The following is a 15,319-nucleotide window of genomic DNA, read 5'->3' as shown; positions in this document are numbered from 1 at the left end:
CTTTGAGAAAAACACCCCAGAAAAGAAAGTAAATCTAAACAGAAGAATCTGCACAGAAAAAAAGGGGATGATCTTTAATCTAAATAAACATTTGAGATGGAAGATGGTCACCCATGAGTGAAGCACTCAGAATCATCCCTGGCCCATGGCCAGTGCTGCCTGTGTTTGCTCTTATTATTGTCAAAACAGATCCAAAACCCCTCATAATTTATTAGTCAAAAGAATCAAGCAGAAAATTAGATAAAAACACAACATGACCTACTGAGCTAATTCCAGATTCAAGAATCATTCAATATTATAAAAGGGAAGAAATCATACAGTCTTGCCCACGGGTAATTTTTTTTAGAAACTCTTTTGATAAAGTTCAAGATCAATCTTTAAAGAAAAGAAAAAGAAAAAAGAAAATGTCTGTAAGTAGGAATACATGGTTACTTCCTTCAAATTATAACATTTATTTAACTTAACCCCAAAGCCAGCATGTTGTTTAAAGGACAAACGTCAACTCTACTAAATAAAAAAACAGACAAGTGTGTCTACTATCACCACATTACTGTCAACCTTTTTCTAGAGGTACTAGGCAAAGCAATTGGAAAGAAAAGGTGGCTATAAAAATCAGAAAGTAAAGATTTACTTGAAAATGATGTGATTATATACCTCAAAATCCTAAAAGGGTCAAATGCAAAATTACTACAAACAATGAGAAACTTTAGAGTGGTTGGAAGAAGCATATTCACTGAAAACCTTTTGAAACCTTTATCTCAACTTTTTTTAAAAAAAGTGACCCCATCACCTATTTTTAAAAATGGGGCAAAAAGCCAATGGCAGATGTTTAGTTCCCCTACCTGTCTGCAACCGTTCCTCAGGAATCCTTGTTGATTGCCTTATGGATGAGAGTTTTGTTTAAGCAAGAGTGGAATTCCCATATGTTTCCTCACTCTAAATCCTTCGAGTTTTGCTTTATTTTCCTATGTGTTACCATAAATATCTTCCAAGGAGGTATCTTCGTATGTTGCACACCATAGAGCTTAGTAATACCTGAGTAGTCAAGTGAAGGGGAGCCCCATGGACTCTCTGGTCTTGGAGAATACATGGAGGGTCTGTAGCAAGCCATGAAGGAGAGGAGTGGAACTGCTGTCCATCTGTGGAGGTTGGTATCGGGAGCGGGTTGAATACAAGCCCCCAAGTTATGTCCACTAGGAACCTCAGAATACTACCTTTTTTTTTTTGGCATAAGGGTCTTTGCAGACATAATTAAATTAAGGATGTTGCTTTGAGATCATCAGAGTGGGCCCTAAAGACAATGGCCAGTGTCCCTATAAGAATGGGACAAGATGCACAGACACGAAGAGAAGGCCACGTAAAGATGGAGGAAAAGAAGGGAGTTTTGAAGCCCCAAAAGCCAAGGTACACCGAGGATTTCTGGCAACCACCAGAAGCTAGGAAAGAGGTATGAAAACCTTCTCACTCAGAGCCTCCAAGGGACCAACTCTGCCACAGCTTGGTTTTGATTTTTGTGAAATGATAAACTCCAGAATTTAGCAATTGCTGTTGTTTAAAGCACCTAAGTTTGTGGTAATTTTTTCAGCAGCATTAGGAAACCAATACAGTATCTCAGCTGAGGGGGTGGAAGGAGTGATGCAAAGAGATGGAGCTGTATACATGCAGGTGTCCAGGACCACAAAGCTGAGATGCAGGACGGTCTGATCCAATGTATCACAGTACCATTGGCTGGTCCAAATGAGCAATCCCCAAGGTTGGCTGGGGAACAGGAGTGGGCTGCTCCAGGGAACAAATACTCCAGGGAAAGAGCTCAAGATGTCCAACTGGCAAGTGATCCTATAAACACCTCCTTCTCACTCCTGACAAGGGTTGAGTCGTCTCTTGGGTCTCCAAAAGCTGGTGTCTTACTAACCTACAGAAGCACAGGTCCCCAGGTATTAGCTGAACTTCCAAACTTCACTCATCAGTGTAGTGTGGGCTTCTAGCATCTCACCAGGATGAATCTCACTGCCTTGAGTCTGCAGAGGACATTCCACAGGATGGTCAACCAGTCCAGACCTGGGCTCTGAGGGTCTTACGTATGTATGATGCAACTTTTGCCCTACTCAGTTCCATAGGTCATTTGGACTTTGATTATTAACATATATCCTCAAAGCATTTTCATGTTCCATTTATCTCAGCTTCTATAAAAGTCATTTAGACTATATTACCGCTGCTGCTGTCTACTGTTTACTGAGGACTGAGGACGAGGCCAGCCTAACAACAGGTTCTTCCTATACACCAGGTCATCTAATCAGCAGCAAGGCCAGCAACGTTCTAGGGAGGTTGGTGTTACTGCTGCCATTTTAGAGATGAGAAAACTGAGTAAACTAAAGACTTAGGCCAAGTTTATGCGATGCTGCAGTTTGGTTTTCCAGGAAGCACATATGAAACAGAGCTGGGTGTTTAGTAGGGAGTGCCCTTCGGATCAATGCCCAAGCGGAGGGAAGGACTCGGGACTTGGCAGAGGGAGAAGTTGGGCTGGGATGCAGGCCTGACAACTTCAGACAGACTCACCGAAGCTGTGGCACTGAAATGGCCAATCAGAATTGTCTTGCATTGGGCCCCCCACCTCGATCAGTCATGGATGTGGCCCGCCCTTGGAAAGTCATGACCTTGGGCTGGCAGCTCTGTGCAGCTGAGGCAGCCTGGAAGGGACTAAGGATGGAAAGCCAGCTGTTACCAGCACCCCGAAGAGCTGGACAATCAGTCTTTCTTTGAGGGGGCTCCGGGTGGTCCACCTTCATGTCCACGACGCACAGCTATAAAGTGGGAGAAACTGAATCCAAGCCCAGATTCCATCTGGGACCAAAGTGCTTGCTGTGTCCACCATCTCATACTCTCTGACATGCCATTCATGAGCTGCTGAGAAGGACAGCAAAAGTGATGAACCCAGAGTCTGGCCGGCAGGAACTCACATCTCTCGGGGAAAGCAAATTTGATGTACATCATTCTCAAAGAGGGCACACTGTGATTATTGCTGCAAAAATGGATAGAAAGTACGTCCCCTCCCTTAGCCTGTCCAGGTCATTGCATTCCACAAACATAATGAGGATGTTGTAGTTCTATCACTATACAGTTATTGTTATCAACACTTGATGTTTACTAACTGATGCATTAACTGTGCACCTGGCCCAGTTAAGTCCTCTTCATTTATCATCTCATCCAATCATCTCTGCTGTCCTAGGAAGAAGGCATTATTATTATTATTTCCACTTTACAGGTAACTAGGAGCATCCCCAGCCCTGTCTGTCCTTAGAATGTCTCCCAGTGACTATCTGTACATCCTCTCTCCATTGCACCAATGGAGTTTCATTGGGTTTCTCTCTACTCTTTAAAGAGATACCTTAGGACCAGAGCAAAGTTCTCGCTAAAGTCAAGCTGCAGATATATTACTCTCTCAAGTTCACACAACTTAGCAGATTCATCGTTTGACCTGCAAGTACCTAGAAGGAGTCTGTCTCGTGTGACTCCCCATAGGGGTTGCTGACTTTCTCACTGTCCACTAAGGGTTTTAAAAAGAATCATTACTAGCACAACATTGTAAAGCAATTATACTCCAATAAAGATGTTAAAAAAATAATAAAGTGGTCTGTTTGCTTCAAATAATAATTAAAAAATAAAAAGCATCATTGATGGTTTAATAAATGACTAGAAATCAGTATCTTTCACAAACTATCCTCAAAAATAAACATTTGGAATGGACAGAGCCTCAGATCTTTGTATATACTGTAACAAAAATGCATGGATTGGTGAAAGTACTAGGAAAACCACCTGTCAAGATGTCAGCCAGTGGAACATGCCATTCAGCTGACATTTAATCAATCTGTAATGATGTAAGTCATCTGACATGAATCCATTGCTTTGAATGAACAGAAAGTACAGAATTCAGATGACAGGTTCAAGAAGAGGATAGAGACAGCTGTTGGGGGATCGATGGCATTTTTCATTTTTAGAGAAATCTTTTTTCATGCTCCTTTGATCAAATCTCCAAGACAAAACTCATAGTCTGAAAGGGCTTCCCTTTACCTCTGTTCCTTCTATCTCCTCCCCAAAACAGGTTCACAAATGTTGGAAAATAAACTTAGGTCTCATTCCATCATTAGAGTCAAATAGTTAACTACCAACGTGAAGCTTCTCTGTCTCAGACACTTTTTTTTTTTATTGAAGTATAGTTGATTTACAATGTTGGGTTAGTTTCAGGCATACAGCAAAGTGATTCAGTTTTATGTATATGAATATACATATATCTATTCTTTTTCAGATTATTTTTCATTATAGGGTTATTGCAAGATATTGAATATGGTTCCCTATGCTATACAGTAGGTATTTTATCAGTTATCAGTTATCTATTTTACATATAGGAGTGTGTTTCTGTTAATCCCAAACTCTTAATTTATCCCTCCCTCTCCTCCTGTCCCCTTTGGTAACCATAAGTTTATTTTCTATGTCTGTGGGTCTATTTCTGTTTTGTAAATAAGTTCACTTGTATTATTTTTTCAGATTCCACATATACGGAGACATCATATGATATTTGTCTTGCTCTGACTTACTTCATTCAGTATGATAATCTCTGGGTCCTTCCATGTTGCTGCAAATGGTATTATTTCATTCTTTTTTATGGCTGAGTAATATGCCATTATATATACACAACATCTGCTTTACCCATTCATCTGTCGATGGACATTTAGGTTGCTTCCATGTCCTGGCTATTGTAAGTAGTGCTGCTATGAACATTGGGGTGCATGTATCTTTTTGAGTTATAGTTTTCTCTGGATATATGCCCAGGAGTGGGACTGCAGGATCATATGGTAGTTCTATTTTTAGTTTTTTAAAGGAACCTCCATACTGTTCTCCATAGTGACTGCACCAATTTACATTCCCACTAAGAGTGTAGGAGGGTTCCCTCAAACATTCTTAAAATTGCCAGAGCATTTTTAAATGATTTGGCATCCTGCAGGGAAGTGCTAATTTTCGGTTTGTTGTTCACTTGCCCTACAAAACTCTCTCTGATGCGATGATGGTGCGAAGTTCCTGTCATTTAGAGGAGAATGAGGTTTATCTGTCCAGCTGGGGGAAGGGTAAGGAAGGCAAAAGGAGAACAGAACTGTGAAGTGCGTTTCGATTTGCTTGAGGACACAGTCACATTAGGTACTTTCCTGTTTTTAACCTCTTCTCTATGCTTACCCCACTCCTTCCAAATTATAATGTCTTTAGAACAGATAAATGATACCTTGTTCAAATAGGATACAGATCATAATCAATAGCTGGATGCTACACAGAATGAAGAGTGATACAGTCTCTTTTCCCCTCTTTGGAAAATATTAATATCCTGAGCTTCTCTAAAGACAAAACTGCAAGAACAGAGATCCAAATTCCTAACAATTCGTCTCTTCCACAGCCAGAAACTGGGCAGCTGGTAACGTGCTGTTTCTCCTTTGAGCTTCTCAGATTAGATCCTAAATGCAATTTAATTCCAGACTCCAATATACAGTTCCTGAATTATACTGAAAAAGAATCAGTTATGTAACAAATCTGCGTTACTACGATTGCACACTTGCCATAGATGACAGGCTATATTTTCTATTTTAGGTCCAAATGAAAATTTTTCAAACTGTATCACAACTTAAATATATTAAAGTATCCACTGCATAAAGGAATCCTATAAAATTTCTCTGAAATATGAGTAATCCTGTTAGAAAATCAATATGCACTGCCTGGCTTATCTTCTTTAATAAATATGGATTCTCATATAACCTGCTTGTGAAAGAAATCTATATTCAAATTCCTCCCTCTCTCACAGGAAAATAAAACATACAGAAAATGAAAATTCAGACCATGCTAAGAATACCAAGGAAATAAATACATTAAAAAATTAAGTAAATTTCAAATACAAAATGCAATTGTAATATGTGAATAGGAATATTTGGAAATTCCTCGATGATGGTTCAGTACCCAGCTGACAGTGCACCTGACCTACAGAAGTTTAACAAATGAAGAACAGACAAGGTGCATATTTAAAATGGAGTAAGTGCTACACAAACACAGGCTGCAGGACGGACTGGGCTCCTGACTGATGGACCAGCTGCCCCAGTCTGGGAAGCAGGACACCTACCCAGATCCCTAACCTTGTCTAATGGCTGCATAGCTGCCACCCTTGCTCCCAGGGCCCAAGCAGGAGGCAGGCACCATGGCATGAGGTGGGAAGTTTCATCCTGCTTTCCTAGCCTCAGTCTCCCTCTGACGTGATATAATCATAGGCAAAAAAGACTCCTTGCTGCTTTTGTGGAACTTTCCGTCAAACGCATGCTATCCTACTGATACAGGCAAAATTCTTATTTTCTTGTTAACCATAAATTGTTAAGGGCTTTGTACCTCTGCTAAATTCGTGATAGGCAAACAAAGTATCCTTCTTACATAGACAGTACAAAACTGCTTTTAAGTTTCCTAACATCAAAATAATTTATTCCCTTGGTTATTAAGGATTCCAGATCCCCTTAATAAGCTCAGATTCCAGAAAAGCTCTTCTTTGAAATCCAGTTAGGAAACAAAGACAGAAAAGAGTTAGAAGAAAAGATGCCAAGACCAGTACAGTACAAAGGGAATCACACAAAGTAACTGAAAAGAATCTCTTCCTCTTCTACAAATAAAGTCCGTTCAAAATGTGTTTGCTGTCTTCCTCTTCCGGGCCCATCCTCTACCCCTTCTCTTCTTGTCCTTTTCCTTCCCTCCTGAATAACTGAGTGCCCAGCCCTCAGGTGAGGCAGAGAAGAGAAGCGTCTGCACCAACAGGGGATGGGGGAAGCGAAACTCACCCAAGATGACAAAGCTGGGCTGGGTGTGTGGAGTTCCTACACTGGGCAAAGTCAAGTGCAGAGCCTGAGCTGGGGGAGGGGACACCCTCACATGGACTGGGTGTCAGAGCCACAGCTGGGGTGGGGGACACCGTCTCGTGGACTGGGTGTCAGAGCCCCAGCTGGGGGAGGGGATACCCTCTCGTGGACTGGGTGTCAGAGCCCCAGCTGCCGGAGGAGACACCCTCTCGTGGACTGGGTGTCAGAGCCCCAGCTGGGGTGGGGGACACCCTCTCGTGGACTGGGTGTCAGAGCCCCAGCTGCCGGAGGGGACACCCTCTCGTGGACTGGGTTTCAGAGCTCCAGCTGGGGGAACGGGACATGGGGATGGGGGAAGGAAGCTGTCTCAAGTGAGAGGGCAGGGGGAGGGGCTGACAGTTGCAACAGGAGACTGGTTACATGCAGGGTTTCATCAAATAAATAAATATATTTAGGATCACGAGAGCTAAATATTTTTCACTGTTGGTCAAGGGAGCCACAATGGAAAGAGAGAAAACTGGCATAAAACTTATGCTGGAGTGGAAATGGAAATATCAGTGTGAAGTCATGCTGTTTAAGATGCAGGCAGACATAAAAATAAACGGAGATGCAAAGCACTTGGAGTACTGACACCCCAATGGCAACGGAAAGGCCTAAAGCCCAGATCTTGCCACTAAATGTCATTCTTCACCAAAAAGAACTAGGGCTCCTTGGAGGGATGGCTGATTTTAGGGTTAGGTCAGGGAGGGCACAAGAGGAACCCAAAATAGCTTGTGCCAGAAATTGAGGAAATGCTCAAAGAATCACAGGGACAAGTCAAAGGTACAGCTTGGAGAGGCACCTGCTGGACAAATCTGAGACCATATGGGCATCAAAATAAACAGTGACAGCAGTGGTTTATAATCTACTGAACATCAGACTACGTAGATACAAACAAGCAAATAAATATATTAAAAGTCTGATGAGAAACAGAATATTTGCATAGTTTCAAAGCACCTCTCCACAAAATATGTACTAATGACAAAGAGGAAAATAGTAATTTCAAAGTGGAAAAGGCTGGTGGACAGCACACTGATAATGACCACTGACAATAATGGGACAAAGTAGACGTACACGGCCCTGATAGAACGTGATGAGGACACACCATCCCTTCTGAGATTCCTGCCAAAATGCATAACTTTAATCTATTCATGAGGAAACACTGGACCCCCCATGTTAAAGGACATCTTAGAAAGTAACTGGCCTGCAACCTTCAAAAGTGTTAATAAAAGCCAAAGGAACTGTTCCATCCAGAAGGAGACCAAAGAGACTCAAGAACAAAGTGCAATGCATGGGCTCTTGTTCTCTAAAGGACATTACTGGGAAAGCTGGAGGAACCAGAACGTCAGGAATTAAACAATGCACATTTCCAGTTTTGATAGCTGCATTATGGTTATGTAGGAGCATGGTATTGTAGGAAGTCCACACCAAAGCAGCTGGAGGCAATGGAGCAACACATCTGGGGGCAACCTATCCTTGAAAGGCTTAGGGGAAAAAATTATCCATACTGGATTTTCAATGTACTGGTAGGTCTATAAATGTATTAGGAATTATACTTTGATTTAAATGTGTTAGGAGACATCATCCACAATTTTCAGGTATTAAATAAATTTCCTCAAGTAGATGATAGGTCATAGCCTGAGAATGAATTCTCATTCCTGAAATCACTGTGAAATTACTTCTGAAGTGATGGAAACCTGACCTTATATTCTTCTGTTCCTTTCAACATTATTCTTATGGAATAAAGAATGTTTATTCTTTTGCTATTCTAGAATTATCCTATCATTATCCTATCTCTGCCTGTCCACTGATAAGAAGTATTTTTCTTTGTTGGTTTTGGAAATTGAGTAAATAAAAATTTAAGATTACATTCTTTCCACTTTTTTTTTTTAACCAATGCAAGAAAATAACAGTGCTAAAAAAAAAAAAAAAAAAAAAAAAAAACCTCAGTATAGTACTTGATATCTAAAATATGCCTGGTTCTTTGTAAATCACTTCTTTTTTTCCTTTTTTTTTTTTTTAACCCCATTTGATCTTCACAGGCAGGTATCATAATCCTCATTTCCCAGATGTTTTTTCTATTGCATCTGCACCAGCAGATACTTTCTTTATTCATGAAGGGGCAGAAAAAATAGGTACAAAATGTTCAAGGTATGTGTTCCACGGTAACCCACGACCAGCAAGATGCCATGAGCAGTGAAATATGTATGAGTGCCCTGTTGCCTGTGTGACCAGGACTTTCCTGTAGTGATTTCTATAGTGTAAACTGGCAGAGCAAATTATTATTGTTACATGATATTCTTACATAAATTATTATGTACTCATTCCTATGAAAAACATACCCATCGCCCTGACCTGAATGTGACTACCTAAGGTTGAGCCTAATGGCCCCACTAAAGGGAGGGTGGAAGAATGGAATTTGTGGGAGAAAGGAGAAATGTCCCATGAATATCCTCATGGGAGGCTGTGAAAGGTAGAAAAAGCAAGTAAAAGCTGGGGCAGAACTCGTGTAAAAAGGAACACTTCTTCCGCCTCATCCCAGGCACAGCTGGATTGTTTCATCTTTTAATAAAACACCCACCTTCTCTTTCATTTGATTAGTTACTGACCAGCCACCGTGTGTGTCTCTGGCGATGCAGGTTACTGATGTGACTACTCTGCTCCGTCACAGGAAAGACATAGTTCCCTCCACTTCCTGGAGGGGATGCTTCTTAGTAACGTCCAAACAAGTCAATGGGAAACGGGCACCACTGTGCCAGATCAGGAGCTTTACCCTCACCCAGTGCCCACAGAGGACATTTCACAAGTGCTCAGGCTACGCTTAATGAATGTTTGTTATGAACGCTCAGAGACGAGTATTGAGAAAAGGGGTCCCTAGAACGCTTTCCAACTAAGAGCAATTACTACAGACCCAAGGGTAAGCCTCCATTTCCATCTCAAGTTTCCAAGTAAAACATTCCTTCAAGTGAAGGACAAACTGGTTTCTGAGACCCTCAGGGCTCAAGTGACCCACGTCTAAAATCCCCTTTTCAACGACAGTGGTGTTCATAACTACTCCTCTCAGCCCCGCTGCATTCTGCACACTGGCTGCATTTGTTACATTTGATTCCAACCCAGCAAATTAAGCACACTTTTTACAGGTAAAAAAGAGACTGTTAAGAATAAGTGCAAACCACTGCCCCTCATGTCTACGGATGTATGTAACAGGAAATTAAATGGTTTTTTAAATGCTTTTAACTAATTAAATAGGAAGGCTTCGCTGGAATGCCACTTAGCAGTAAAGCTAAATTTGCTGTTGAAGCATTTTAAAGAACTATTTTTTATGTCCTTGGACTTGCCAGAGGATTAAGAAATAGAGAGCTCTTCTGTCCTCTGTAAAGACGGGGTTTTGGAAATCTCTCAGAGAGAGATGGGGGAGAATTATGAATTTAATTATATAAGTTGTTTCACTCTAACTCTTAAAACTAAGAGTACTAAATTACAATGTATAATAACAGCTTTTAACCATCAATCAGCAAAATGGAACTGCCATTTCCAATTTTCACTGTTGCTAATTGCTAAGTGACTGCTGATTCCACTGCAGAGAGGGGGCAGTGGCTGGCTACCCATTAGCGACACTCAGGGTCAACATCAGAGAGAAGACCTGGAGCACCTGCCACGTACCAGCCAACAGTCACACCTTGAACAGGTGTGGTCACCCTGCAGAGGTGGAGGTGCACCTACCTGCCAGACCAGGTGCTCCTTGGCCCCCGGCATTGCAGACAGGCAGATGCTCAGCACGATGGTGTGGGAAGAGGAGGTAAGGACACTGGCGATGATGGCATCTCGCATGTTGAAGGGCAGCATGGTGTACACCACGAAGATGATGAAGAGGAAGAATGACACCTACAGGTGGGGAGGAAGGACAGTGAGAGTCACAGAGAATGCCTGTTCCCAAACGCTCCCCCTCTCCTTCCCATTAAAGGCTGCACAGATCCCCTGGAACTACAGCCATTCAAGAAATAATATTACGACAAAAAGAGGGCATATTCAAACAAATCCACTGCGTTACACAAAAGGACTAACTATTGTGATGGAGGGAAAAAAGGTTCTTTTTCAAAATTTGGGGATTTTCAGTTTTGGTATCCAAACTATTGCAGACATTAGGTGAATCTGAGCACTTCATGGGTATGGATGCAAAGCTGGTCCTAAACTCTCAGAGTTTTGTATCTGTGCTTTAGAACGCACATCTGGATTCTTTAAGTTTTCTGTCAAACTGTTTCCGGAAACTCAGGGAGAATGGATGGCTGCCACCTGCGGGGAGTTGGTAGAAGCAGATGCCAAGAGGAGGGGCATGGAATTAACAAAATAAAGCAGCTTAGAGATGATTCCCCTGTAGTGAAAACAGTTTGACAGTTTCCCAAAGGTTAAACATACAATTACCATGTGATCTAAATATATACCCTAGAGAATTGAAAACAAGTACTCAAACAAATACATGTACACACATGTTCATGACAGCACTATTCACAATATTAAAAAGGTGGAAACAACGCAAATGTCCATCCATGGATGAATGGATAAACTGCATGTGGTCCATCCATACAATGGAATACTATTCAGCCCTGAAAAGGAAGGGAATACTGATCCAGGCTACCATGTGGGTGAACCTCAAAAACATTATACTAAGTGAACCCAGCTGGGGCAAAAGATCCCATATTGTATGATCCCATTGATATGAAATATCCAGAATAAGTAAATTTACAGAGACAGAAAGCAGATTGGTGGTTTTTAGGGGCTGGGGCAAGGAGGAATGTGAAGTAACTGCTCAATAGGGAGAGAGTTTCCTTTGGGGTGATGAGAATGTTCCAGAACTAGATAAAGCTGGATATGGCACACACTGTGACTATACTAAAACCCACTGAATTCTTCCCTCTAAAGTGGCTAATCCATGTTATGTGAATGTCACCTCAATAAAAAAAATCAATTTGAAACAGCTTAGAGAAAAGCTCGGAATGGAAAAGAAAATGGTTTAGTAGGTAATAAAACAGGCCATTGTCATTATAAAAGAAACAGAACATCAAAAGGGATAAAAAGGTGATAAATCAAATGGAAAAAAGACCAGACCAAGGTCAGAAAAATAGGGAACGTGGGGATTTGATAGCTTCATTCACCACACAGCTCTTCACTCAAAAAATAAGTGAGGCTAAGGAAAGAGCTTGCCCCACTTTTACAGGGTGACCCGTGTTACTTTAAGGAATCCTAAAGCCCAGAATAGCAGGAAGGACACAAGAGACAGGGCACCAGCTGTTCTGCTCGTGTGTGTCCGGGTGTAAATTCACGGGAAGGATGCGGGCAAAATGCTCTGCTCTGGATTTAAAGAGAGGGAAGCTTGGGTGGACGCCAGGCTCATTTCCCCTCCTGCACAGTCACAGGAATCTGTACCGCATATTACCATCAAAAAGTAACGGTGCAGATTCTCTTAAGCAGGTTGTCTCAGCCTCAGTACTATTGACCGCTGAGGCTGGATAATTCTTTGTGGTGGATGCTTTCTGTGCACTGCAGGATGGGTGGCAGCATCCCTGGCCTCCACCCACTGGATGCCAACAGCATCCCCCCTTCAAAGCTGTGACAACTGAAAATGTCTCCAGCCATTGTCAAATGTCTTCCAGGGAGTAATACCACCTCTGGTGGAGAACCATTAAGCTATAGGAAAAGTCTCTTTTAAGAATGAGAAAAACAATTGTTAATGTAGCCACAGCTCACTGAGAAAATTAAATTTACTTTGGAATCCCTAATATCCAGCAAATTTACAGGAAACACTTTCAATTAAGGTATTATTATTGCTACATGTAGAATTTATGCCAAACCCTTATATCCTGCAAAGGCATTAAACGAATATTTTCAGGTATCAGAATTGACAATCAATTACAAAAGAAAACCTCTTTGCCAACTACATGTTTTTCTTCTAATGCAAAATCCTTTAGTATTTCTTTGAAATTAACAAAACTTTTGGACAGCTTTAAAACGCTAACACGATTTCAATTAACACGCTCTGCAAACATTCTGAGCTTTGAAATGGAAGCACGTGGAAAGCTTATCTGCAGTAACCAAATGGAGAATAGAGGCGGCAGGTTTTCTGAATACGGTGGCTCCTGTTACCCACTTTTGGATGACAAAAGGAAACTGTTAAAGGTCAGTTAAGCAAGTCATATTCAATCAAGTTTTGGATTTTAGTGGCAGCATCCCAGGAGCAACACTTCGGGAGCTCAGCGAGTGGTGCCTGGGCTGCATTCGGCAGGCTGGATGGAAAGAGAGTCTAGTGCAGTTTCAAGGCCCAGGGGGGGACAGTCTGCACTTTTTATTACTCCCAGAGGGCTCTAATTTTTTTAGCCTGCTTTCCAAAGCAACTTCAAATAGGGCCATATGTAAAACCAAAATGGATTTGCCATATCTATAAGAATGTGTGAGTAAAAAGGTCCAAAACATTAAACTGATACCAAGCTCATACAAATCAAGCTCATACAAACACACACACATCCACACACCTGGGAGGTTTAACTGATGGGTTACCAAGCTCATACAAACACACACACATGCACACACCTGGGAGGTTTAATTGATGGCTTAAAGAGGATGCTTTTATATGCATTACTCTGCAATGTGCTTTTATCACTGAACTATATGTACACCACAGCCATCTTTCCAAGTCTATAGATGTGAAGGTATTATTTACTTTTTACCAGCTGCAAAATATCCCATAGAAAGGGATGCACCACACGACTCCAGAATTTCCTCACTGACGATCACTGTGGCATGATAGGAAGCCCTTATCCAACTGATACAGCAATACTCTCACTGATCTCCTTTTCTCCAGCAGTCTCCTTTCTTTAATCCAGCCAACATACAACTGCTGGATTTCTGATCTTGAGTGCAAAGATCTAGTTAGTTTTTCCTTAGATGAATACTTTCTCTGGCTTACCCCTGTGCTCTGAACACTTTTCTCCAAGGCTTCTTGTGATCACAGAGTAAAGCAGAAACCACATGGCCTGGAGGTCCAAACTGTCCCCAAACTGACCTTTCCATCCTCACCCCCACTCTGCTCTGGAAGCAGCCTGTCTTCCAGCCAACCCTGGTCATCCCCATGTGGTAGGCATGGGTTGCTCGCCTCTAGGTCTGCCATTGCTCGTTCTCAGAATGTCCTTCCTCCTTTTCTTGGCCTGTTGAAATCTTACCTCTTTCTAGACCCAGTTCATACACAAATTCTTATCATTTCTCCAACACTCTCCAGCTTTCCCCCATCTCACTCAGAGTAAACTCTCAAGACCGGGCAACATCCCACCAGTCCTAGGATGTGGTCTCCTGTGGCCACACTGCCCTCCACTCTGCCAGGTCCCTCCTTCCCTTGCCGTGATCCAGTATCTTTGGCCTCCTGGCTGTTTCTGGGGCCTGCCAGGGGTGCTGCTGCCCAGGTGCTCATCCCTGTGGTGCCCCTACCAGGCTCCCTCTTTCCACTCAGGTCTCTGATCAAGTATTACTTTACCTACCAGACTTAACGGACTGCCCTGCACAAAACAGCACACCTCCCTTCCACACCCTAGTCCTTGTCACCTCCTTTACCTTATTCACAACATTTATTTATAGTTCTGGGTTCGTTAATCTTCTCCCTCTGCACAGTGAAGATGAAATGACATTGTAAGGGCAGGAACCTGTTTCACTCATAGCCAAGTCCCCAACGCCAAGGCGCACAATGGTTAACACATGGTAGGTGCTTCATAAATATTTGCTGTCTGCACGAAAAACTCCATTATACGTCCCAATATGACCTAAACCACATCCACGTTATTAGCATCTTCTCACTAAATGCATCTCTAAAAATATCACCATCTTCCTTGATCCAATGGGCCTCGCCATTAACTACAGCCATATTAAATTTTGAATGATTATTTCTCTACAGATCAAAAAACTTAAATGAACAGACATCTATCAGCTGTCTATGGCAGGCAACAGCAGACACTGGATCGAACAGGAAATGGCCCCTGTTCTCAGGGCACCTCCTAGTTTACCCTCCAGGAGTCCTTGAGCCCTAGGAAAAAATATGTATCTTACTGTTTTAGCATACAACTAGAAATGCGAGGTCTTAGTAAAAACTGCCCAAGGAAAAGATAGAATTTTTGAATATATTGATCTAATTGAGCATTCTGGAAGGTAAGTTCTAAATTCAAAATAAAAATTTCCTCTTTGAATGTTATTTCCACCCCAAAGGATTGTTGATTTTGAGACTATTTATATGATTTACTAATTAGGGGCATCTTTAAAACTTTCTGGAAACATAACTATAAAGCTATGAAGCCAGAAGTGTGCTTTAACTTTTAAAAAAACAAAACACACAAGCTAGATTTATCTTTTCATGTAGATTAGTATTTTAT

General features: G+C 41.8%; 1 protein-coding gene across 2 annotated transcripts in view; it reads right to left on the bottom strand.

Annotated features, from left to right (window-relative positions):
• Nucleotides 1-15,319, bottom strand: part of ADCY2 (adenylate cyclase 2) — a gene marked incomplete at its 5' end in the record, with an annotated part of 433,407 nt that overhangs the window by 314,071 nt on the left and 104,017 nt on the right. For both annotated transcript variants that reach the window (XM_082650879.1, XM_082650880.1), the window contains one exon: nucleotides 10,635-10,796. In XM_082650879.1, coding sequence (XP_082507005.1) covers nucleotides 10,635-10,796 — 162 coding nt within the window. The remainder of the gene's footprint in view (nucleotides 1-10,634; nucleotides 10,797-15,319) is intronic.

This window comes from Grampus griseus (assembly GCF_964374135.1).
Source record: "Grampus griseus genome assembly, chromosome: 3".
Taxonomy (NCBI): Eukaryota; Metazoa; Chordata; class Mammalia; order Artiodactyla; family Delphinidae; genus Grampus; species Grampus griseus.
This window is presented reverse-complemented; position numbering and strand designations above follow the sequence as displayed.